The sequence below is a fragment of the Camponotus floridanus genome, unplaced genomic scaffold, assembly GCF_003227725.1.
Source record: "Camponotus floridanus strain SB8 unplaced genomic scaffold, Cflo_v7.5 scaffold63, whole genome shotgun sequence".
In the NCBI taxonomy this organism is placed as follows: Eukaryota; Metazoa; Arthropoda; class Insecta; order Hymenoptera; family Formicidae; genus Camponotus; species Camponotus floridanus.
The window spans coordinates 203,112-230,921 of NW_020229803.1; the positions used below are offsets into that span (position 1 = coordinate 203,112).

The following is a 27,810-nucleotide window of genomic DNA, read 5'->3' on the forward strand; positions in this document are numbered from 1 at the left end:
GACAAGTAGTACAGTAATAGTACTAATTATAATTGTTAATAAATAATTCAAATGTACGATAACACCTTTTTTATGATAATAATATTATGTATATGATTCAAAGGATAAACATTATTTGTCATCGTATCTATTCTAATAATATGTTTTTCATAAATTTGAAACATAAAAAGTTATGGTTTTTCATAACCGCCTATGTTAAAAAAAAGATTTTTCATCGTCAATAACTTTTTTTTAATGACCGATAACATACCACAAATTTTGTAAGAGCGATCACAATGTTATTATTCTTGCTAAATATCAAAGATTTGAATTTTTATCTAATAATGAGCTTAACGCCCGAACGTCCTTAACGATCACCAAATCATGCGTATCACCAACATGTCAAATCAATGTTCTCTTCATATGGAACGAGAAAGTTGAAAAGAAGGATTGAACGTGGAGAATATCGGGTCCGGGCAGCTCGAGAAACTATGTACGGACGACGCATTGCAGGAGGAAAACGATGGAACGAGAGGAAGAGAGATGGAGCGTGGAAGTGCGAGCGAGATCCGAAAAGAGAGCAAAGAGCATGACAAGAGCGAGGCTGTAGGGGCGCAGGGCTGCGACCCGACTGACCCTACCTCGATGCCCCGGCCGCCTTCGGAGCCCTCTCTAGCCCTACTCCGTGCACCCTTACCCTCACCCTTAGCCTCCGGGGGTGGATGGAAGGCGGGCCGGCCCATTTTTCGCGCCCCACTTGACTCCACGTCCTCATTGGCTGCCGCCCTCTCGCTCTGACCTCTCTTCCCTTGGCTGCTTCTAACACCGGCGGGGTGGACGGCCGCGTTCCTTCCACCTGGCTCCTTTTTCCAGAGAAGAAAAGCAGAGGAGACGGCCGCGAAGATCCGGATGAAATGTTAATCGCTCGTCTATAGATCGTCGTTCGTCGTCTACCAACCGGCTAAATTTAACGGATTTCCACAAAAGCAGTTTTATATTACGTGTGGAGGAAATAAAAATAGATTTTTATCGAAATGAAGAAACATGAGTATTAAAGAACGGAAAAGCTGCCAAGAGAATTATATTAAAATTATTATTCACATATTGCGACATTCATCAAAACGATCGAAGCAATAATCAACGGAAACAAGATACAGAAAAAAATTGAGTTGAAACGACAAGATAAAAATCTCAAGAAGTGTAAATATGTATGGCTAAAATGAGTCCAAGGTTGAATCTAATGAATCGAAATGCCCCTTCCCGATAACAAAGTTGTTCGACAGACGCTTAAAGACGGTGATGATGATTCGTGGTAGCGGTCGGTTTGATAAAAAGCGTAGTAATATGATCAGCAGGTTGAAGAATCTGGAGAGCTCGGTCCACGAGAGAGGAGATCACGAGGGGAGTGGTGAGATAGAGGGTAAAGGAGAGAAACGCGATAAGGAGAACTGCGGATCGCTTGTTCGTCGAGTTCGCGTACAGGAAGAAAAAGAGAAACTTGAGGGGGTGAGGAAGGAAGGGTGGAAGAGAAGGAGAGTAGAGGAGACGAATAGACCGACCGTAGACGGATAGATAGATGGAGAGCGATGCGAGGCGTCGATGCGGCGAGCGAGACGACCTCAAACGAAGGAGGGAGACTGGCTCGTCGCGAGCGCGGGACTGAGAGAAGAAGGGAGAAACTGCGACTAGATCGAGGAGTCAAAGTGGGTATGGAACTACTCGGTCGGGCAACGCGTGCTGATCAACCAAGGTAGGGTAGACCCGTAGCCAATGAGAGGCCGACCGGGGCGAGCCCGGGACTCGATCCCACCTTCGGTAGTCATGGAAACTGGCGGAACCCGCGAGAAACCCTCGCGGGTTTGCGATGGTGGGAGAGCCAGGTCGGTGTCAGGGGTCGCCTTAGTCGGCAGTCGGTCTCTGGTCGGCCCCAAGAATAGTCGTATCGAGGCGGTAGTCGAGTATCACCTCTCTTCTTCTTCTTCTTCTCCTTCTCCTCCTACTACTACAGCACGGGCCGCCGCTCTGCTGCTCCTGCTGCCGTTGCTGCTGCCGTTGCTGCTGCCGCCGCCGCCGCTGTCGCCGCCGCCGCCGCCGCTGCTGCTGTTGCTGCTGCTGCCCCGGCGCTGCGAGCGCGCGACAGAGGGACGACATCATCACGCACACCATCGCGCAACACGCATCCGCGAGAAGTACACGCGCACGCGAGCGAGCGGACGTACACACGAGATTCGCGCGCAAACGCAAGTGTCGTGAAAGGACATACACGTTATATCGATTACATACGCGCACGTACGTACGCACGCACGCATGCACGCATGCACGTGAACAAGAGTGATCTTTGGGGTATACTCTGATACGCGTCAGAGTGCGAAACATCAAGCGGTGCTCCAAAGGACGCGGCTGCTTCGAATTGTTGTGGATCGTCCGGACCCATCTGCCTCCGTCTTTCGCCTTCTCGAATGAATCGTGTGTCGTCGCCTTGGTGCCCGAGGAATTGATGCTGGGATAGACCGATCAGTGTCGATGTGGATGTCGGTGTCTTTAACGCGAGACCTTTCGCCTCGGGAAATCGCGACGTGCACGTGGAAAAGTGAAGTGCCTCCGAGTGCATGGCCGAGTGTAACCGAAATTGTTACTGTTTGATGTTGTTGGATCGTTCGCGATCGCCGTTTTACGCGCATTTAGTTTCCCCGATTTGATGTATGGTTGTTGCCGCGCCAACAATTTGTGACCGATAACGGGATTGATTGGAGCTGCGAAATCTTCACTTCGAATATCTTTGAAGAATTCGAACGATCGGACGCATCTTCGATCTCTGTAAATTTTAGGAAACCATCTAATTGGAGATTTAAACAATCAAGAATAGGTAGCGATCGAGAATACTACTTGGAAGAAGTAGCGCATTGAAGTGGAGTAACTTTGACATCTTCAACCATCTACTACGTACAATTGCATCCGATACCAATAACTGAAGAATGTTACGTCGATCTAGTCATGCTTCCCTGAAAGTATGATAGCTGTCGGACATCTCTCGTACGATTATGCGTGCCTATCCGTAGATATATTCAGGACAGGAAGAAGTGAATAAAGAGACGTAACTTATAAACGTCGGTACAGGACAATCAACGAATAAATTATCGAGGACATTGACTGTACCAGGATTTCGCATCTCGTCGGATCGAGCTAAAACCAACTCGAGGAATCCAACCGGACGATTCTGGTCGGAAGTGTCGAGCCGACCCGGAAACAGCTGGCCCCGTCGTCGTCGGTCGCGGGTCACGGGCAGGAAACCGGCAGGGTGGTTCGAGGCGGGACGGTAGGCGCGGACGCCCTGGCGACTGCCGGGGTGGTTTACCCGGCCGCGACGGCGACGTTGTTCCCTGGCCGGGTGCCAGCCGGACACCACCACCCCGAGTTCACCACCACGTTGGAGCTGGGGTTCCCGGCGCGCGGCACCACCGCCTCGATGGCGTTGGTCGCGCCGCCGCCCTCCTGGGCCTCGCGGGACCCGGGGGCCGCCCTGGGTGCAGCCGGCGGCGGCGGCGGCGGCGGGCCCCTCCAGGTGGGCCCGCCGCCGCCGATGCCGCCCGCGCATCTTACGCCTTCGGCCACACCGGAAGACATCACCTGCTTAGTGCCCGCCGGTTCGGTTCTGACCTCGAGGGACCCCCTGCCACCCAGCACCACCCCCGGTAGCCAGGCGAACAGCTCGCAGTCCGGCAGCTCGCAAACGGACAAATCGCCGAACATCGAGTGCGTGGTCTGCGGGGACAAGAGTAGCGGCAAACATTACGGACAGTTTACCTGCGAAGGTGAGTGTCGCTTACGTATGGTGGTCCAGGTTTGAGAAAGTGCGTAAAGTTGTCGCGGGAATTGTCGAGCACGTTCTTAATTTAATCGAGGGGTAAACCGCTGAGGGCATTGCGGCGTACAGATTTGGGGCGTTGCTAGACTTATTGGGCATTGTTTGGGAATTACTGGCGTTTCTTCGACATTAGTGGACATTACTTGAGCATTGCTAGATATTAATAAAAAATTTAGCAATAATGTAATTAGACATTAATAAAAATTTTGCAGGAATTGGGCATTAGTAGGCATTAGTGTACATAATTTTGATCAGCGGTTTATATCGATCATTCGTGTGATAATAAGTGGATTCTTGTAGTCAATGAGTATAAAATTGAGCGAATTGCGGTGACATTTCACGCTTCGTGACGCGGGACAATAAGCGAATGAATTTTGTTTCATACACTCGTATGTGTTAAGAAAGATGTATAATGTCGGAGGATGAAAGTCTGTCATCACTTGATCACGATAATATATGTAAAATATTCTGAATCTGAAACTATGACAGTGACCTTTCATATAATTTCATATAATTGATTCCATTCGCTTATAATCTCCTCCTATTTATCGATTGCACATTCTCTGATTTAAGAAATCTTGATTGACTTTCGTCGATAATTCAAATTAACTCTAATTTAAAGAGCATAATTTTATGTTTATTGTCTATTTTATATTTATTATACTTTTTTTATTGAAAATAAAAATATAATTTTTAAATTTTTAAATTTTTCATAAATTATCTTAATATCGCTAGTCAATTAATCAAAGGATCATTGGGAATAATGTAATCGACCAAAACTAGCCAGAATTTTTGTTTATTAATTACGACGTTTCGACCATACGGTTATGATCCTTTTTAAGTATATAAAATCAAATGATAGATATAAATCATAGTTTTATCTCTCGATTTCAAATTTAGTAAGATCTGATGATCTTGCAAATGTGACTTGTGTTTATAATACCATGATTTATATCTATCATTTGGCTAGTTTTGGTCGATTACATTATTTCCAATGATCCTTTTTTGAAATTAAATGATATTTTTATTTTAAATATGCGCAAAAAGTAGAATCTAAAATATCGAGCAAAAAGATAAGGTACAGACGATAATTATAAAAGCGAATAAATTGACGTTTTATCCGTGATTGAGAGCGGAAATTAGACATCTCGTCGAAGAGATTCCATGATAGAGATTCCAAGATGAGCGACACGAACGGTGGCACGCGCGTTGAAACAACCGGACGAGAACAGGACAACCGTCGAAATCTCCACCGCCGAGATACTCGCGACGTTTTTTTCTTTCTTCCACGTGGAAGAGCGCGTGCACGCCCTTTCGGCGACTGTTCCCCTTACCGTGGATATTATAGGGCGCGCGAAGAATATCCCTTTACCTGTGCCATCAATTTGTCACCGCGCGAGGCAGATCTCATTCGCATCAGAAAGCCCGACACCTATCTTAATGCCCGTTTACATTAATTTATTCAAGACATGCGTGAGAGGAGGGACGGAAGTAGAGAGAGAAGGAGAGAGGGAAAACGGCAAAACCTCGAGTTAACGAGAGAAAGAGAGAGACATACGTCGTGATAGAGGAAGGTAGGAACAAAGAAGGAGAGAGAAAAAGGAGAAGAGGAGTACATCGTGGCCATCGGGCGTGGAGAGTACGAAAAAACAAAGAGTCACCATTAATAACCCAGTGGGGTGTTCCCCGGAACGCTTACACGTCTGTTACGAGCCTAATAACGATGTAATAGGGCCGAGGAAATGAAGCGGGATGAACGAGGACGGACGCCGAAAGGGAGATGCGGACGCGAGAGGGAAGGGTTTATCCCATTCTGGCGCCGATGATGACGGGGTTCGGTTCCGATGGAATGAGAAACAAATTGTTTTCACGGGCGGAAACAAATCCCAGCGGGTCGTCGGGAACGTGCGCGCGAGCGAGCGGCGAGTTATCGCGCGTATAAAGCGTAGCGGCTAATTATCCATCAGCCAGATGTATCGAGGATAACTAATTAGCCGGCCGCGCCGCGTGTTGTATCGCGCCGACGAATCTCGCGATCTGTCGATACACGGGAAACGACTCGGACGATCTCAACGTCGATTTTCAGTATTGCACAACTCGCCATTTTACTTTTTTACACGGCCGAGCGTATAAGTTTTTCTTCGACTTCCCGACGAAGGAAGTGAATATTAAGTTGAGCTGATACTATTTGTGCATATTTCGACGAAAATATATTCTGCATCTCTCGTTGAAAATATTTGTTTTCTCTTTAACAGCGACAGTTTTTTTCCTCTCGCAAGTTAAAATTGGAATTAATATTTTATGAATATAAAAACTCTCTCTTTCTGCCAAGAAACTTAATAGCTTTAAGAACAGGAGCTAAAGAAAAAAAAATAATCGCTAATAGATAGATCGATTTTTATTGAGATTGTCATATAAGATCCTTTTTGATATGTCTGAGAGATGCTTTTCATTATACTTTTCCGAAGGTTTCCGACGCGCTCGAATCCGAGGAATCAGAATTTCTCTGGTGGCTCCGGTTTTCGAGATATTCTAACCTAAAAGTGTCAAAATCACGGTTTTTCGAGATATTAGAGGTTATGTTACATCACAAGGTAATTTTTTTTTCATAAAACCATTAATGGGGTCCGAAAGTACTACTCTTCCTCTTTAAAAAACATTTTGATTGTCCGGATATCTTTTTTTATCTTTGAGAAATTGAATGTTCAAATTAAGTAGTTTGACTTATTTCTCGATATTTGGAAAATGAATGATTGTTTATCAATTAGTTTGTAACAAAACTTATTTTAATATACCGAATTACTATTCCGGATGAGCTTGTTCCCGTAGAATCCGATTGAATCATTTACTTCTCAAAAAACATTATTTTTGCAATAGTTTGTTTAAACAAATTGTTTAAACAAATTGTTTAGACAAATTAAATTTGCAAAACTAATGTCAAATTTCGAATCAGCGTGCATCAAAACCCTTTAAAAATGTATATTTCGTGTACATACATTATATTATTTGATGCTATTCAATTTCCGAATATCAAAAATGTCAACATAACCTCTAATATCTCGAAAAAACCGTGATTTGGGGACTTTTAGGTTAGAATATCTCGAAAACCGGAGCCACCAGAGAAATTCTGACCTCGGATTCGAACTCAGCGCGTCGGAAACCTTCGGAAAAGTATATTCTGGTTTCTGGGTCTAAATTTTGTCGGCCAGTGAATTATTATTACGTCTTGAAATCTGTTTGATGAATACTTCTGACTTTCGTGATTTCGACGCTTTCCTTCGCGTCGGCTCCTTTTGTATTTGCGACGGCGACCAGCTGGCCCCTGTGCACATCCGTCCGTTAAATTATTTATACGAAAGGCGAAGGATCGAAGGTTCGAGACGAGAAGAGGGTAACGAAGAGAAATGTCGCGACTCGGCTCGGACAGACGGACGGACTCGGGTTAATCGAAATCTACAGCACCCTCGGAAATCAGGAGTTATATACCCTCCCGCGCTTCTGCCCTCTCTTCTCACCCCGAACCGCCTTCGCACGCCCTATTATCCCGAATTACGCCTTATTGATACCAGATTGCCAGCGGTAATTTATATCTCGCGGGTGATTTAGTGCACTTCGAGGGCCTTGATTAATGACACACGGCTATCTGCGATTCCTCCTCCTTTTTGACCTTCTCTCGCACGCTTTCGACTTGCTATCGAAGACACATCAGGACGCACAATAGGAGGCGCGAAAATATTAATTGGAAATTGCTTGAAAATATTAATTGGAAAACTCAAGTGATAAACGTCGCGTAAAATAATTATAATTACGTAAATTAAAAATCGAAATTGCGCGATATCTCTCGAGATTGCGTCGATATTTGCAATTTCGCGTGATTTGTTGACACTTTTGTTACAATTAGAGTTTTCGCTGATTATAAAGTTATAAATATACGTGAAATATAATTATTAATTTTGTAATTATTAATGTACGAAAGAATTTTAATCTTCTTTTGAAAATTTAGATCATTATCTGCGAATCATATTAATGATTTACGTGAAATATATAAATTCTTTTCCCTTCTGCAACTGGAAAATTTTTAAATTGTACACTGAGAAAAATCGTTTGATTCGAATCGAATTTTTAGTTAATGATAAGACTTGATTTTTTATAACTAAAACGTTTAATAGATTTTACTATAAGGATTTGATTAGTATTTTCTGGTTCTATAAATCTATAAATTTCTTGTTACATCAATTTCTTTGCTTGCTGCTAGGCGGCGAGTCACTCTTAACTTAACTCGTATTCAATATTTGAATATACCATGAAATGTATATAAAAAACTAGTATTGAATTAAACATTATAAATCCAAAGAATATTTTTTTTCTTTTACGAACAGTAGTGCCAGAAAGAGGACGCTAGCTCTCTGATTGTGTGTGTTTGAGCTGCATCCTCTTCTTGCATTACTGTTTATCAGTTTAATTTCTAACAAACTGAACTTAAAATAATTTATTCAATAATTTTGATTGAATTTATGGAATAATCGTGTTGGAATTCAGAATATTAAACAGACTTTTGAGATTAGATGGACAAAATTTTAGACGACTTGGTGCTGGTGAGTTTAGTATTATTGACCAGAAAATTGGGTAAATTTAACAGGAAGGAATTAAGCAGATTCATTTGGTAATTCCTACAAGAATTCTGGTTCATCCATTTTCCAACAGACATATTGGTTGAATCTACCAGAATTCTAATTAATGCAACCAGATTTTTTCTCAGTGCATTGTTTATTAGTTTAATTTCTAACAAACTGAATTTAAAATCATTTATTCAATAATCTGGATTGAATTTATCCAATAATCTTGTTGGAATTCAGAATATTAGACAGACTTTTGAGATTAGATGGAAACAATTTTAGACGACTTGGTGCTGGTGAGTTTATTAATCAGAAAATTTGGTAAATTTAACAAGAGGAAATTAATCAGAATCATCTGGTAATTCCTACAAGAATTCTGGTTCGTCCATTTTCCAACAGACATACTGGTTGAATCTATCAGAATTCTAATTAACGCAACCAGATTTTTTTCTCAGTGTAGATATACGCGTACGCACGGACATGTTGAGATAATCTAAGATTCATATATTGTTCTTCACGTCTTAATCGTTGATATAGATGAATTTTGAACAGTTATCTCGTGATTCGGATGATAATTAAACCAGATAGATATACTTTCTATTAAAATAAGGAATACGTAATTCTTCCCGTTCTCTCGGTGATCGAAATTATTTTTATCGGGTGTTAAAACGGTATGTTCTGTTTTCGTGACCCCCAAGGGGCACCGTTTCGCCCGTCGCCGATAAGTATAGCAACCGAGCGGGTACCTCATGCGAGCTCATAACATTCTTCCATTCACCGCACATTATCCCTCTCGCTGCGAAGTGGTTCCGCATTTCTGCGTTTAGCATTCATCGCTCGCTAGACGTTACCGCAGGATTGAGCTTATTTGCGGTAACCGACAGCAGGGATCAAGCTATTGAGAGCTCGTTAGGTTTACTATCGTCGGTGTATTGCCCTCGACGGAGACGAGACCATGCGTGGGATCTCGCACGTAACACGCGCGGAAATCATGGGATACTGAGGCGCGCGAGAGAAGACGAGACGGATAGACAGATGGATAAATGGATTTGCTCGACGCTGAGTTCTGATCGATTCGGATAGATAGAAAAAATGTACTTTATACCGGGGGATCGGTCCCGAGATTGTTCGTAAAATGCCTAGGTGTATTGGAACAAAATAACACGCGAACATCATCGCCGTTCCGTAATCTATACAATAAGCAGATGTAGAATAATGATGCGCGAGGTAGAGGCTGTGAAATCAATTGTAATAATTTTCATAAACTCTTCAAGTAGTTACTCTGTAATAAAGTAAGACGTAATATCAAGAATTTATTTTTAATATATCGTTCTATAATTATATGTTAGGAATAAATTTATTAATACGTTTGACTTTATTATAATTGACATTTTTTTATCGTCAAGGATCTAATTCTGCCTCTTGTTTATTCTGAAATATTGTTGCAAAAAATTGTTTTCATTTACAGAAATAAGATTCTTTAATCTGCAAATTACAGAATTATAATATTCTTTATTCTCGTAAATGTATTCTCGTAATATTATATTTATGACGTAACAATTTTTAAAACGCAGATATATATCTGAATTGAAAAGGCAAAGCAGATACACGTGTAATCTATTTGGAGGCAAAAATATATGAAAGCACATTTCCTCTGCTTTTTCCCTCACGCGCTATTACAGTATTAATTATTACACACACCCATACAGCATCTCGCATCTCGCATCTCGCATTATCGGGCAATATGCTCTACAATTTATGGAGCTATTCGGTATTTAGAAAAATCCTTAACTAACCGTTGCGGAGACGAGGGCGAAGCTGTCGGGCAATCAATTGTAATAATTTTCATTGAACTCTTCAAGTAGTCACTCTCTAATAAAGTAAGACGTAATATCAAGAATTTATTTTTAATATATATATCGTTCTATAATTATATGTTAAGAATAAATTTATTAATACGTTTGACTTTATTATAATGACATTTTTTTATCAAGGATCTAATTCTGTCTCTTGTTTATTCTAAAATATTGTTGCAAAAAATTGTTTTCATTTACAGAAATAAGATTCCTTAATCTGCAAATTACAGAATTATAATATTCTTTATTCTCGTAATATTATATTTATGACGTAACAATTTTTAAAACGCAGACATAAACATATGTCTGAATTGAAAAGGCAAAGCAGATACACGTGTGATCTATTTGGAGGCAAAAATATATGAAAGCACATTTCCTCTGCTTTTTCCCTCACGCGCTATAACAGTATTAATTATTACACACACACATACAGCATCTCGCATCTCGCATTATCGGGCAATACGCTCCACAATTTATGGAGCTATTCGGTATTTAGAAAAATCCTTAACTAACCGTTGCGGAGACGAGGGCGAAGCTGTCGGGCAATTAAAGCGTCGCTCGGCGTTGCTGCAGCATGCGACCGCGATAATTGCTTCCGTGTACAATGTGTAAACCGTTTCCGGCGGCTCGCGCGCGGTTAAACCGCGCGTAATCTGTGCACGACGAATTTCACGAATTGCCCCGGCCACGTCGGCCAGATGTCGGTCGGCCACCATCGCGCTCGCTCGCTCCAAGTACGCGGAAATGCGGGGATCCACCATGATGCCGGTGCTGCAACCGACCGAGTCGCATCTCCCGAAGGGCTTGTTCTCGCTGCGCGAGTTAATTGACGGCTAGGTCTGTCGGAAGAACCGGCCGACTTCATTCGATAAACGAGTTTAGTCGCAGTGCCGGCTATTAATCTGCGCACGCTTATAATAAATTGACCACATTTTTTATGAGGGAAATCATCTAAGAGCCTTCCACACGCGTTAAATAACTTTAAGAACGAAACAAATATTGATTTAAAAACTTAATTTCTATTGTTAGGATTTATTTTCTAATCTAGTCCATTTTTATTTTTATTTCATATATTTTAGAATTTTCATTGTTATCTGATAATCTATTATTATTAATAAAGATAATATTAATAAATTAATGAAGATAATCTATTATTATTAATAAGCGGAAGATTAAAGTTATTATAGAAACAGATTTCGAGCGTATTCTCTAATTAAAAGTCATTTATAGGCAATAATAAAAATATAATAGAAATTCTTGTCATATTTGACAAAAGCTAAATAATAAAATAATTATTAAGAAATGAATTCTTTAAGGATGTTTCTTAAGTGATTGTCTATTCGTACAATTATTCTGCAGTATACAGGGTATCACTTAATTGGCGCCCACTATTTGTATAGCGATATTCATTATAAATTTGAAACCGTTTTTTTTTAAACCATTTTTTTTTTCTATAATGCGAAAAACTTTATTTTGCATTAAAAATCATATATTTTCCGTTAAAAGCGTCTCCTTAAAAATAATTTCGTCAAGGAGGCGCTTATTGGCGCAACTTTACTCAATAATTATCGCTTTATTAAGCATTATAGAAGAAAATGGTTCAGGACTTTTCGATTCGGTTTTCCACGAGGAATATCGCTATATAAATAGTGGGCGCTAATTAAGTGACACCCTGTATACAGGGTGACCCCGAACGTTCCAGCCAGACTTTGAGATCTTATAGGAAATTTAATTCTGAAGAAAAAATTTCCTATAAACATGGGTCGAAAAATGCTTATCGCTCAAAAACCTCTGATGAAGGAAGAGCAAAAGGTGAAAAGAAAATGAAATAAAAAGAAAATGAAACTAAATAAATTTCTTGAAAAAAACGATAAAAATAAAAAATAAAAATCTTTTTCTTTTGTGAAAATAAAATAATTTTTTTTTAACTAATATTTTAATAATAGCACGTAATAGTAGAAAATGAATAAAGACGTTTTTCAAGAAATTTATTTAATTTCATTTTCTTTTGCTCTTCCTTCATCAGAGGTTTTTAAGCGATAACTTCTTAAGGAAGCATTTTTCGACCCATGTTTATAAGAAATTTTTTGTTCAGAATTAAATTTTCTATAAGATCTTAAAGTTTGGCTAGAACGTTCGGAGCTACTCTGTATAAGTATAGCATTATTATTATTCATCTTTATTTTATACGATGTATCTTTATCTTATAAAAATGTTTGATGAAGAATTTGTGATATCTTACGCGACCCTACTTTTCGGTATTTACCCTTCATTATGCTTTAACGCTTTGAAATAAACGCGCTTGCCTGACTCCCGTATCCGCGTTGAATCGCCCCGAGGCCGAGTCACTGCCGTCGGTCGCGTGGCGGAAACTGTCGCCAAGATACGGCCAGATATCCTAATGAACCCGAGCTTCTCTAATTACTCGCCCTGCAATGCACCCGACGCGCTCCGCCGGAATTCCTCGAGCGAGACGATCGTCTTCGTGCATCCGTCGACCTCCTCGTAAACTCCAACGCGTCCTTCCAAGGGACTCCTCCATTCTTTTACGAGATATTTTTTTCTCTATATATAGACAAAGTAAAGAAAATATTTTTTTTTAATTATGTAATAATGAATTTTGATTTTCTATTACATCATATATTATTTAATATGTGCAAAATTATAAAAAAAAAATCTATATAAGTTATACAAGCGTGAGAGGCAGATTTCAAGAGCGTATTCTCTAATTAAAAGCCTCTCATAGGGCAATAATGCGAGAGATATAATAAAATAAAATTAGAAAGTTGCCAGGAATGGATTATCTCGCGCACCCTTCGCTTAAGCAACGCACAAACCTGTGTTTATTTAAAAGAGTCCGGATGATGGCGGGACGATAACAAGTGCTTACGGGAAATACGGGAAACATAGTGTAGCGATACCGCGACGGATTACACGCGATACGGTCGATGCGGAATCGTCATGGTGGAAACGAGGAGGAACGAGCCGAGCCGGGTTAAGAGTCGGGATCCTTAATTGAGCGCTCGAGTTACAACGGCGAGTCACTCTCTCCCCGGTGTACCAATTACAACCGCGCTAACGATATTTACCATTGTCAGGACGAAGCGGGAGGCTCTCGCGCCTATCCGTAGCATTAGCGGTGCCGTAATAACACGGTTAATCCGGCGATAATTTCTGTACGGCGGTAATCTTAATTGCCCGGAACACCGCGAATTCTCTCCCTCATCTCATGTAGGAGACAACGTGCGCGCAGCTGTATGAGATACGTATCCTAGTCCTTCTTTTTTCCCTTCTCACCGTGAAATAGGGGTTAGATTGCATCCCGACAGAGATGATCGCGTCGGGATAAGACCCGTTCTACAATAAGTGTATTATTACAAGACCCGTTCTATAATAAGTCGTATGTCGGAGTCGGATGTCGTTTGTCGTACGTTGAATGTCGGATCCGACTTGTCATTCTACAATTGTGTCGCAAATCGCACTGAAAAAAATCGTTTGATTGTACCAACAAGATATAAATAATTGAAGGCATTTTGGTTAAATCAAACAAGAATTTCTAGTTATCATGATAAGACTCGATTTTTTATAACTAGAACGTTTAATAGATTTTACTATAAGGATTGGATTAGTATTTTCTGATGGGATCCATAAAATTTCTTGTTACATTAATTTCTTTGCTTGTCTCTAGGCGATGAGTCACTCTTAACTTAACTCGTATTCAATATTTGCCATGAAATGTATATAAAGAACTAGTATTAACATTATATCCAAAGAATATTTTTTTCTCTTACGAGCAGTAGTGCCAGCTAGCTCTCTGATTGTGTGTGTTTGAGCTGCATCCTCTTCTTGAATCACTGTTTATCAGTTTAATTTCTAACAAACTGAATTTAAAATCATTTATTCAATAATCTGGATTGAATTTATGTAATAATCGTGTTGGAATTCAGAATATTAAACAGACTTTGGAGATTAGATGGAAAAAATTTTAGACGCCTTAGTGCTGGTGAGTATAGTATTATTAACCAGAAAATTTGGTAAATTTAACAGGAAGAAATTAATCAGATTCATCTGGGGTAATTCCTACAAGAATTCTGGTTCGTCCAATTTCCAACAGATATACTGGTTGAATCTACCAGAATTCTAATTAATGCAACCAGATTTTGTTCTTAGTGTACTTTTGAATGAATGATCACGAAGAATTTTTTAAACTCGCGAGAATGTCAGTGCAATAATTCGATTATTTGCACAATCTTCCAAAATCAAAGTTACAATTGTGACAATTTTATGACACCTAAAATGCAAAGTATGCGCCCGATATCTGATTCCGACATACGATTTATTTATTTAAAGGTATAAAATAAAGAGAGAATAATAATAATCAACGAACTTTGTGGACGGTTAAAAAAAACTAATAAGAATAAATCAAAGCTTCACAAGGAAGACTTACCGTAAAACCGTAAAACGGGTTTAAAAAATGATGTTTTGGATGGACAATATCGAGAAATCCATCCTCATGAAAAATCATGTTGTTTATCCTTAAAATATGAAATTTAATATTTAAATTAGAGTCTCGTTTTATAAGACTCGCTTTTTTGAAATAATTTCTCGCAAAAATTCGAAATATTTCTCTCATTCTCGACACGCGTGTTGTCAGACTTGTCTCATTCCACGTAATCTGCCTCGAGACTCGTCTCGATCGACCGGACAAATTGACGATAACTCGCAGCCGTTTGACATCGCTTGACATCAAAATCAGCCCGTCGACGTAATAAAGTGATCGCCGACAATCAGGTCGATTATGCCAATGAACGACCAATGTGGAATGCGCGTATATGATATATCGACGGCGTGTTTTGCCGATTTCTTTCGGATCGTTAATAACGATTGTACGCGTCGATTGAGAGCGATCGAGTAATCGGCTACTGGCGCGACTTCTCGCGGAAGGCTTACTCGTTAAATGCACTTTCCGCAGCATCATGCTGATTGCGTAAGCGCCGTGTGCGTCGATCGGCACGCGTTACACCGGTTATGCGTTCCACAATGGGATAGCAGTCACCCGAGATATTGCGAGTAACAGGTACGACGACGACGTCCAGAGCGAACAATTGAAAGACCATTGGAATGATAAAGCAATGATGGGTTGCAGAAATGCGTGTAACTATGGATGAGACGTGAATGCACTGGTAAATGATTGGAAGAGTGGAATTTTGCTAAACGAAAATTGTTTGTTCGCAATATTTGAAATATTGATGGAATGATCTGTTTTTAATTACTCAATTTTTCTTTTTTCTTTTTGTGCGTAGGAAAGATATTTGAGATAATAATTTTTGTTACATCTTATAAATAATTTCATCAGTATATGAGAATTAAAAATTATTAATGCAAACGTCATTTGGTGCATGTAAATGTAGGAAGAAAATTATTAGTTATTCTTACAGTTAGTTTTTTTTATTACTTGTTATTACAAGAGAGTAATGATAGCTATAATATAATTATGTAAATAAATTATATATGAATTATATATATAATCGAAGGTATAAAATCCTGTGGATATAACGCATATATATTAAATTTAATTTATTTGAATTTACGTTTAGGAAGTTATTTAATTAAGTTATTTAATTATACACTGAGAGAAAAATATGGTTGCAGTTATCATAATTTAACTATAAAACATAGTTACTTTTGGCGGCAACTACATTTATATAGTTATTTTAACAGTGTAATTTATAGTAAATCCAATAATATATTATTGTTATTTTAAAATTAGTATATTTTCATGCAACTATATGTATGGTTGATACACACATAACTGTCATTTTTATATGTTAAGTGGTACTATAAATATGATGCTAATAATGATGATGCTAACAACTAAAATAAATAAGTGGTACTATAAATATGATGCTAATAATGATGATGTTAACAACTAAAATAAAAGTAGAAGGAACTATATCCTATAGTAATAAATTGTACTTATATTAATAGTAAAATATTATATTTTTTATATATAATTAAGTTAACAATGTATGTAGTTCTCATAACTTTATAATTTATAAGGTACGTTCAATTGTGAAAAAAGTTTCCAGTATACTATATTTTATTAAGAAGAATTTAATTATATAATATAATTAAACTGATAAACAATAATGCTAGGAAGAGCGTTCTATGCAACACATGTACGTGGCTCTCTAATGTACGTGTGTGAGCAATGTTCTCTTTCTGGCATTATTACTCATATAAGAAGAAAAAAAATATACTTTAGACTTCGTCTAAGTATCAGTCCTTTATATACATTTCATGAAAAATTGAATACGAGTTAGTCATCATTTATGATGTCGCCGCGTAGCGACAAACGAAGAAACACGTGTCACACATCTCTTTTCAATTTCAATGATATTTATAATATAAATTTACAGTTAAAAATATAGTTAAATGAACTATTAATATAGTCACAGAAATGTTTATATATATGATTATTTTTGTTACCTTTTATACTTATATAGTTTACCTTTTATATAGTAAACAGATTGGAAAATAATAAATAGTGAAACGAATGTCAAGAATATGGTTACATTTATCATAATTGTGATTGTGTAGATTATAAAAAATGGTTATTTAATTTACCATATGTTACTTGATATTTCACTATATTAATATTTCACATTATCATAATTTATAGTAAAATTTTTACCCTGATTGGCAGAACTATTCGTATAAAGTTATTTTTACCAACATTATAAAAATGATAATTGTAACTATAATTATTTAACTATGCAATTAAAGTTGTAAATACCAAAACACTTTTCTCTTAGGGTCACTTGCACCAAACTCTGATTAACTTAATCGTTGATTAAAGGGTTGCCAACTTGAGAACATAATCCAGTGTGACCAATTGTACCTCTGGCAATATCTTTCTTTTTTATGCTACACAATGCTACACGACAAAATGTATAACGATTGGTCACACTGGATTATATTCTCAAGTTGGTAACCCTTTAATCAACGATTAGTTAATCAGAGTTTGGTGCAAGTGGCCCTTAGTGTAGCTTGATTTACTCTGTTTTTAAAAAATCGTGAGATGTCAAAAACGACGAGACATCGATCAATTGACACGGAAACAGGGACTATTCGACTCGCACGAGCGAAATGCTCATGGTGGTCGCCTTCGTGGATGATGGGAATGAGCTATAATTAAAGCGGTGGCCGGGTCATTACGCTGTACCAGCGATAAATTACGACTTTTACGAGGTTCGGAGAGCAAAGCCGCATTCGGAGAGGAATCTCACTGGTGCGAGCGTCACGGTATATTCGTTGTGGAATCGAAAATGACGACGAGGTTCACGAGGGAGGAAGGGGGCAGAGGAGGAAAGAGAAGGCCCACCATGACGTCAAGTCGCGGAGGGACTCACGAAAAACGCACGCACGTTTACACGCTGTGAGGTGTATAAATTACTAGTAGATGATCGTGATGTGCTCTCTCGGCGTCGAGATCATCCGACAAGGCGGGCTCCTTTCTTCTGCTTTCTTTCCCTTTCCCCTCCCCTCCTCTTTTCTTCTTCCCTGCGTGCAGCAGGACTAACCCAGGGCACCCGTATGGAACCCTTTGAACGCCGAAAATACATACGAGACGTGACATCGGATAATCGATAAGACGAAGTGTCGGGACGACTCTCCGGACGCTCGCACGTCCCTGCGCGTAAATATTTTGATTAATGATCCCGCGAGGACCGTCTGGTCCGGTCTGGTACGGGACCCAACAACGGCCCGATTCCAAAACCGGATACCCCTTCGAGTCGGCGATCTTCCTTTCGCATCTTTCCCTTTATATTCCCGTCCTCGTCCTCGATTGACGATTACACAGGCCTGCGAGGTTTTTCTTTTTAATATGCAATAGTAATTTTGTGAGCTGAATTTGAATCTGGCCGCCGAATTTGCGTAACACGTCACGTTTTTGAGTAATTTGTAATTGAATGCCTCAAAAATCGCTATTTTGGCCAATTTCGTGAATTTATTGCGAGGAAACCAAATTTTTTAAAATATTTCTGCCAATGGAATCGTATAATACTCACTTTCGCCTTTCAAATCCACTTTCGATTACCGCACGATTTTTCTTCGCTGAGATATATAAGTATGACGTAAGAAAATTTACGTTAAAGAAAATTTATATAGACATCAATATGGTAGATCCATGATGTTGAAAGTTGAAAAGACTGACATATGTCAGGTTCGGTCCAAAAAAGTATTGTAAAGAAATATCTAATACAGTTGTTACACATTTTGATAAATTTTTTTAAATTTTATGTTTTTTTATTGTGATTCTATTCGCCATATTGGATGCGCCATTTTTAATTTCAAAAGGTGACAGAAGGTTTAAAAATGTATATTTTTATCCTAATTTTGATTCGTAGTGAAATAAAGAGGTAACACGGTTGATTTAGAATGGCTTATTAGATTCCCTATGCATGACCGACTTGTATATCTGAGCGAAAAAAAATCGTGCGGTGGTAATCGAAAGTGGATTCGAAAGATGAAGGTGAGTACTATACGATGCCATTGACAGAAATATTTCGAAAAATTTGGTTTACTCACAATAAATTCATGAAATTGGGCAAAATAGCGATTTTTGGGCTATTCAATTAGAAATAACTCAAAAACCTGACGTGCTACGCAAATTCGACGGCCAGATTCGGATTCAGCGCACAAAATTACGTCAAAAATCATTATTGCATCTTAAAAAGAAATTTCGACCCCCTTTTTTGCAGGCCTGTGTTATCGATTCCCTCTTTCTCTCTCGTCCCTTGATCCGATCTTTCTCCTCAACGTGTTTTAAGGAGGCTTTCTTGGAAGGGTTACGTGGAGCATCACTAGCAAGACCCTGGGAAAGACCCCGGGCGTTGTCCTCGCGGTCGGAAAAACTGGTCGTCGGTCAACTGACCGATGAATGCCGAACCCTTTGCCGGCACCTTCGACCGCGTTAAATGCCCCGTCGGATATTATCTTGCCTTGGCCCGAAACAACGCCCCGGACGCGACCAGAGGCGTTAACGCTTCGCGACCAGTTCGACTTGTTCGAAACGCGTGCGTCAGACTTTGGAGGGTTTTACCGGTCTCCAGTTCCGCAGAAGCGTCCTCGTAAAACGCCAGACATTCGGATCGCGCGCCAAGAGAGGCCCAAGTATACCTGCTGTAAATCAAACCGTCCGTTCATCGGCGATCTCGAACAATTCGAACGATACGCGGTGCGCCCTTCGGACAGATCCTCGGCTATCGCTATGAGATTAGGTGTTCCAGACGAACGAAGGGAGAGGAAGGGAGGGAGAGAGAGAGAGAGAGAGAGGGATGAACATTAATCTGCCGATTACAGGAATCCGGGAACCTCCCATTCCAAGTAGCACGACTCATACAAGATTCTCTGTCTCTGGTTATTGCGCAATAGTCGTTCGGGTATTCGACCCTGCGTTTCCGCGAATATGAGTTCAACCCTCGGATTCTATCGATCACCGACCTTGAAATTAAGATGATATTTAAGAATCGTATATTAAAGAATGATGATGAGTATCTTATCAAATAATTCGGCCGATTCTATTTTTTCCGAAGATTGAAACTCGTTCGAGGCGACCTTGGAAGAGATTGGATCGACGTTCTTAAAATCTGTGGAATGCGCTTGATAGATCGATCATACTAGATACGTTGGATCTAATTAACTGAACGATAATTCGTAGATCAGAAATGCTGATTATTCACTTCTAAAATCAACTATTGAGTCTTCGTTAGATATGTGTTAGGTTTAACATTTTTTATATTTTAAGGAAAAATTTTGGAATATGTACTTATCAAAATATCCGTTTTAATGTATAATTTTTTATATAATTATACAACTTTTTATATTTTATTTACTTACAAAAGTTCATATAATTTTTGTTAATTTTTGCATACGTAAAATTAAATTAATACAGCGGTGTTTTTTTTAACACACACGATATATAAAGAATTATTCAGATTATAATATTAATATTAGATTGCATAGAGCATCTTTTTAGCTCTATATTAATCCGCCTCTCCACTACATAATTAAATTTTCTAAAATTATATAAATATTGATAAAGGCAACTCGCATAAGATCTTCTTAATGTGTTTAGAATAGGTTTAATCTTGATCTTGTCTTGAATTTCAAGATCAAGACAAGATTTTTAATTAGTTGTCAAGACAATATCAAGACTAAGACTGTCAAGATTATTAGTCTTGTCAAGATTATTCGTTCACAAAAAAACTAAAATATTTATATTTGTAAATGAAAAAAAAATCACTATATACGAATTTAAAAAAATTTTATTCAATAAAAACATTTATATTAATAAATTTAAAAACATTTAATATTAATACAATATAACATTTTTATAAATTAGAAATCAAACTCGCAAATTTTAGACATTAAAGAGCATTTCACCCAGGAATTAATGCACATTAGTGTTTTTAAAGATTTACTTTGTAATCTGGTTCTATTTTTTGACATAGTCAGAGTTCCTATTGAGAAAAGTCTTTCTACTGGCACGGACAAGGCAGTTGAATTTAAAATGTTTCGAGCCATTTTTTGACAATGTGGGATAAATATGAACATGATTTTTTTACCACTCCAAAATATTTATATCTGCACATTCCCTTGGAGCCTGTAAATAGTTATTAATTTCTGTTTTCCATGAAACAGTAAATGTTTTTTTATGTAAATAGACGACATTTATATCGATTACATAGTAATAATTATAATTAAAATATAATACAATAATAATAATTATTTCAAATTATATTACAAAAATTATGTTAAATATTATTTAAATAATTTTTTAATATTAAATAAAAAATTGTTAATAAAATCGAGACAAGACAATACAAGACGAGATTTTTGCTACCAATATTCACTCAAGACCAAGACAAGATTTAAATTTTTGAAAATTTTCAATACCAATACAATATTTTTACGAATATTGTCTTGTCTTGGGTTTTGGGCAACCTTGTTTAGAAAGATGCATTCAGGATAGGCCCGGGTTCAATTCGTACGTTCTCCTTCCATGTGGCGGCAACGCGAAACATTGTTTCACACGCTGCCCACGTTGCACCCTGTGATTATATCCAAACCACGAACCACCTCCTTATTTTCGAGAACATCGACTTTAGGCACACCTACATGTTTCTGCATTTTCACGATTTTGGTGATGGATGCAATTGAACATTTTTTAGCCGCGGTACACCGTTCTTACGACCTTGAGCGCGTTCGACCTTGTATCCCACAAGAACCAGGGGAATATTCGATGTCGTCTGTTCCCAGAGGATATGTATATACACACACATAGTTAATTATATTTATTATTATTTATTCTTGAGGTAAAAGAGCGGGAATCAGAGCATTGAAGGAATGTGTCAATGTGAATGCAAATCATGACACGGTGAAAATCGTAATTAAAACAAGCAATTGACATTTAATTGTTTCTTACAAACATGGTTTTTTACTATTAATTGAATTAAGTTCTCGTTTAATTAAATATAATATTATTTTGTTTGCTTGTCAGACGAAAGAAAAAGAGAAGGGATTATAACAATTTTGTTTTTTTAATTTCATTATAAAATTATATGTAAATTTAATACAATAAAAAAGAGAAAATAAAAAGATTTTTTACGATATAATTTTATAATTTAAAATGTATTAAAATTAAATTATTATATACAATATTTTGTATTGGCTTTATATTTTCTTTGAGATGAAGATTAATTATTATACATTTGTAACAGTTGAAAAAATACAGAAAATTAATATAAAATTTAATATGAAATATTGATATATAAAAATTAGTAAGTTTTCCCATAATACTTTGTGGGACTATTCGCATTTCGGACAATACGTCGAGACGTGACAAGCAAATTCCACGTGGATATATATACCGTCGCGAACATTACTTAAAAATGTCCATGTGCTTTTGATTATAGTAATTACGAGCGGCGTGGGTAAACTGGTGTTTAAGACAGGGATATTATTTGTCGCGGAGTGAAGTCCACTCTCTATACGAGTCACGTTACACCTCTAAGAGCACGGCGATCGTAGAAAGCGTATTATATGCGTTTCGGCTTTTTTCTTCTTTACTTAACTCACATTCGAATAAACCCCCCCTCGCACATCCTTGCGCACTAGCGAATTACAGACTCAATCTGTTTCGGCATAATTACACGAACAATGACGAATATAACGAACGTGGAATAAAATGAGCAAGAACGCATTTCCAGAAGCGATTAAGAATAATTGTCTCATGGAAATTTGCCAGGAATCTGACTCGATATCACGAATAATCCGATAAAATGCAATTTCAAGACGCATCGGGAAAAAATTCAAGTTATTTTATTCTTTCGTTGTCTATTATATATAATAGATTATTATTATATAGATTATTATTATATAAATTATTATTATATATAATAGATTGTACATTTTACAATATTCGCTTCTGCGAGTTTTTTGATCCAATCTCAATTTAACGAAACTGTTTTTGCGATCGCCGAATTTTATTTCGAGTGAAAGCGAAAATCGTTTCTCATTTAACAAAAAAAAGCTTCCGCATTATCCTATATTTTTTAATTTCTTACGTAAAATAATATCCAGGATCCTAATAGAACCTTTCTATTTTAAGAAAAAATATATGTAAAGATATGAAGATTTTTCATTCTAAAAAGTATACTATTTTATTTAAGAGAGAGCCAATAGCAAGTATTTAAAATGAAAAATAAAAATTTTTACTCCATTTTTATGATTTATTCATAAAACACAAAATATGACATCGTATTTTTATACGTACAATACATGTATATATAATGAAGTATTAAGGATGTTTTGTATCTACTTTCATAATATTGAGAATTTAATGAAAATTGTACAGAATGTTCTTACATATGTTTAGAATCTTCAGCACAATTTTTAAACCGATTCACTAAAGCGTTCATAAGTTATAAGGATTTTAATTTGCACCGAATTAACATGTGATTCAAATGACAAAAACACATGGAAATAATATTCAGAATTAGTTTAAAATTTGTAAAAGTTTAGATACAGAGGAAATATTTGGTCAAATAATATTATACAAGTACTAACTGGTTAAGAAGATATTAAATATAATTCAATGAAGTTAGCCATGTATCTCTGTCACAAGGCGAAATTCTCTGCCAAAAGTTAATCATTTCGATTAACAAAATTCGGTATATTTCATTAAAAACACAATAAATATTCAAAAATACATCTCTGTAGATAAGATTAAATTGTAATATTCCACACAATTTCTCATACTCAAAATTCACCAAAAATGGACATATTCGTCAATTGATTTTCAGCTACTTTTTGCTGGGATTGTACATATAAAACATCCTTAAGAAAGTATGTTAATCTTCTCTCCTTTCTTGAGTTCGGCATTTGCAAATACGCCGAAAGTTGTTCCCTTCAGGGTGGAATTTGATTCCGGTTGTGCGGTCTGAGATACAACCGCGAGAGGCTTCCTCTCTTCTTCGGGGTCTCTCGCTCTCTTGCGCCTTAAACGAGTCTTACGCTTACTTATGGACTTAGGACTTACGCTAGAACGACGCGCGGAAGGAAGAAGCCAGAAAGACGTCTCGAAAGACCCCGCGGGCTAATCGTTCTAACGAGATCATGCTATATTATTCCGACTTTGCTAATCTTTATTAATCTCGTTTCTACCTGGGGAACGTGCGTCGCGTTTCCGCGGCGAATGTTTCGCGGAAATAAGCGGTGAGCGTCTTCGGAATAGGCCTCCGGCTTGTTTCGATTGATGTGATTATTACGATGATTTTTATAACGATAATTTTAACGATAAAAATTATAAAAAACTCATTAATATAATATGTATGTCAAATGTGTCCAAAATAAATTTCAAAAGGTATTTAAAAGGATTCAATCATTTTTAATTATACATTCACTAAGACTAGCATTTACCGAGGCTAATTATTAGCGATTAAAAACGCACAAAAATTAAATCGAAACGTATGCAGGTGACTTTGACATCTAGACGGTTCTACCCAGATATTTTATAATCATGCAAGAATAAATAAGGACACGTCGCACATAGTACGATTATCTCGGCTATGGGGCGTTACGTATGGTGAAACGGACCGGTATGATATTCGTTCCGCGATCGAGGTAACGTTATGGAACACAAGGCGAGCCTGAATCACGGCGCGACGTGCCGTTTGATCTCGCTAAGACGCCCGCTAAACACCATTTTACACCGAGCATATCACGAGAGTTGGACTTTCTAATCGGTAACTACGCGCGCTGCTCGATATCGTAGAACAACGTTTCATCTCCCTGAAAGAGCATCTCTCGACATGTATTTTCGATCTCGAGGATGTAGGGCATAGGTAAAAGCAGCGATGGAGAACGTGCGAATAAATATACTTGTGGCTCTTCGATGAATGAAACTTTTTATTTCTACATTGCTATCTCTCTGAAGAAAGAAAGAGGGAGGAACAGCAAGAAAGAACAAATAAAATTTATTTTTTAAAAGCGAGACTAATTTTTTCTCGACTAAAAATTGAATAAAGGTACATTTGAACGAGAGCTGAAAATATCATCTGAATTTATAAATATATTTTAAACAAAAATTCGAAGTAAAAATATTACAATATAGTTATTGAAAAATTATTGAAAAATTTTATAAGATATTGAAAATTTTATAAGATATACAGAGTAGACCATTTTAATCAACACACACGAATATCTCAGAAACTGCATTAAATCGAAAAATATTTCAGACAAAAGTTGTATGGCTTGAAGGGGGACATAAGATGGTGCAATTAATTTAACCTTAACAAGTCACCTAAAGGTCACGTGAAGGTCACTTCCAATTTTTTAGATGAAACACCCTATATATTTTTGCATATTCTTGTAGCTTATCTCGAAAGCTTTTCAAAACACTATAATAAAGTATTTTTTCATTTAGTATTTTTCGAGAGTTATGAGGCTTGAAATAATTTTTTATTTTACATAAACCGTAAAATATATCTTGTAAAATATTCATTTTTCGATTATCTTACATTAATACATTTATGCACAAAATAATGAGAGGAATCGATTGGTCTAAAGAAACACAATTGTTTCGGAGAAAAAATATGTAATTTGCAATTAATAATTACATATTTTTTCTCAAAAATAACCAGGTTTTTTCTTTACACTAATCGATTTCTCACATTATTTTGTGCATAAATGTATTAAGGTAGGATAATCGAAAAATGAATATTTTACAAGATATTTTACGGTTTATGTAAAATTAAGAAATGATTTCAAGTCTCATAATTCAGAAAGTACTCAATAAAAAAATACTTTATTATAATGTTTTGGAAAGCTCTTGAGACAAGCTACAAGAATGTGCAAAAATATATAGGGTATCCCATTTAAAAAGTTAGAAGTGACCTTCACGTGATCTTCAGGTGACTCTTCAAGGTCAAATTAATGGCACCATCTAATATCCCCCTTCAAGCCATACAACTTTTGTCTGAAACATTTTTCGATTTAATGCAGTATTTCTGAGATATTCCTATGTATTGGTCTACCCTGTATATTATAATTATTACACTATTTGTAATATTTATCTATTTTATAATTGGAGAGATTATTTTTGAGAAATAAGTTTACAGGGAAAAAGAGATAGACGACGAGTTATATTTATTTCCTCTTGCCCGGCGACGATGCAATGTTCCGTATATCGGATATAGGCTCCGGTCTGTTTCTAAGAGCATGCACCGCACGCTCTTAAGCAGCGCAAGGTCTTACATCGCCAGGACGTCGGACACGGCAACGCGTGCGTACGTGTGTACGCGCCGGGCATAGAATTACTAAGGCGCGACTTACCTGAACGCATCCTCTGTGACCAATTATCCCGCTAACGAACCCCACGCGCTTGCACACCGCCGCTGGCCGGGCTAATTAATTATAACAATGTCGTTAATTTTACGCGACCGAGTCGAAATGTTACTGACCGAATCGCGCGCCAGCTCTTTTCTTAGAGTAACTCTCATCGATCGTTCGTTGTTAAAAATCCGAGTGTCGTAAAAGATTGAAGGAATTCGGAATAAAACGAGAATGATGCATCTTAATGAATTATTAATTTATTGTAGAATATCGTTGAATAATTCAGCATTCCTCTTTTTTTTTTTTTTTTTGGCAATTATAAATATTAAGTTCGTCGTAAATTTATTTTTTTACCATTAATACTCTTCATTTAAATTAAGATTGCGTATTTTTGAATGCTTGAATTAGTAATAAGGAAGGGGAAGAGAAGAAGAAGAGATATCTTATAAGAATCTCACTAAATAAGACATTCAATAAACATATTCGATGACTTTATTTAATATTACAAATATTAATGACAATTATTATCTTGCATAAATATTAATAACAATTATTATCATATAAACTTGTTATTAATACTATAATTGTTATATAATAACAGTTATAATATTAATTAATAACAATTATAATATTAATAACAAGTTTATTATCTTATATAAATATTAATAACAATTATTTAGTATCATATTTTCTCCCTTTTATTTCAAAAAACTATAATTCTTTTTTACGCGACACAAAAATATATATATTTTCACTTGTAATTTACTCTACTTTAAATTAAATTTTAGAAAATATCTCACGCATAATAATATCTTTTTAACTTTCGCATCAATATTCGTTAATTCGCTCTATCATTTTCTATTTTCCAAGGACAAATAATTATTAAGAATTATTAATTTAGAATATCGTTGAATAATTCAGCATTCCTCTTCTTTTTTTTGGTAATTATAAATATTAAGTTGGTCGTAAATTTATTTTTTTACCATTAACACTTTTCGCTTAAATTAAGATTGCATATTTTTGAATGCTTGAACTAGTAATAAGGAAGGGGAGGAGAAGAAGAAAAGATCTTATAAAAATCTCACTAAATAAGACATTCAATAAGCATATTCGATGATTTTATCGAATATTACAAATGTTAATAAGAATTATTATCATATAAACTTGTTATTAATACTATAATTGTTATATTAATAACAATTATAATATTAATAACAAGTTTATTATCTTATATAAATATTAATAACAATTATTTAGTATCATATTTTCTCCTTTTTATTTCACAAAGATATAATTCTTTTTTACGCGACACAAAAATATATATATTTTCACTTGTAATTTACTCTACTTTAAATTAAATTTTAGAAAACTTCTTAAAATATCTCACGCATAATGATGTCTTTTTAACTTTAGCGTCAACATTCGTTAATTTGTTCCATCATCTTCTATTTTCCAAGGACAAATAATTAAGAATGTAGCATGCGAAACGAGATCGTAATGAAGGGAAGCTCGTGATGCAGCAGTTATAATGTAGAAGAGCGTGGTCCGCAATCGTTATCCCTTGGCCTTAATACCACCTCTTGCATATCTTCTT

At 36.8% G+C, this 27,810-nt stretch overlaps 1 protein-coding gene across 2 annotated transcripts in view; it reads left to right on the forward strand.

The window, feature by feature from the left end:
• The first annotated feature begins 1,879 nt into the window (after window positions 1–1,879).
• Window positions 1,880–27,810, forward strand: part of LOC105255912 (steroid receptor seven-up, isoforms B/C) — a 186,641-nt gene continuing 160,710 nt past the window's right edge. The window contains exon 1 of one of the 2 annotated variants that reach the window (XM_025413234.1): window positions 1,880–3,791. In XM_025413234.1, coding sequence (XP_025269019.1) covers window positions 3,446–3,791 — 346 coding nt within the window. In that variant the 5' untranslated portion in view covers window positions 1,880–3,445. The remainder of the gene's footprint in view (window positions 3,792–27,810) is intronic. The other variant, XM_025413235.1, reaches the window with a different exon arrangement.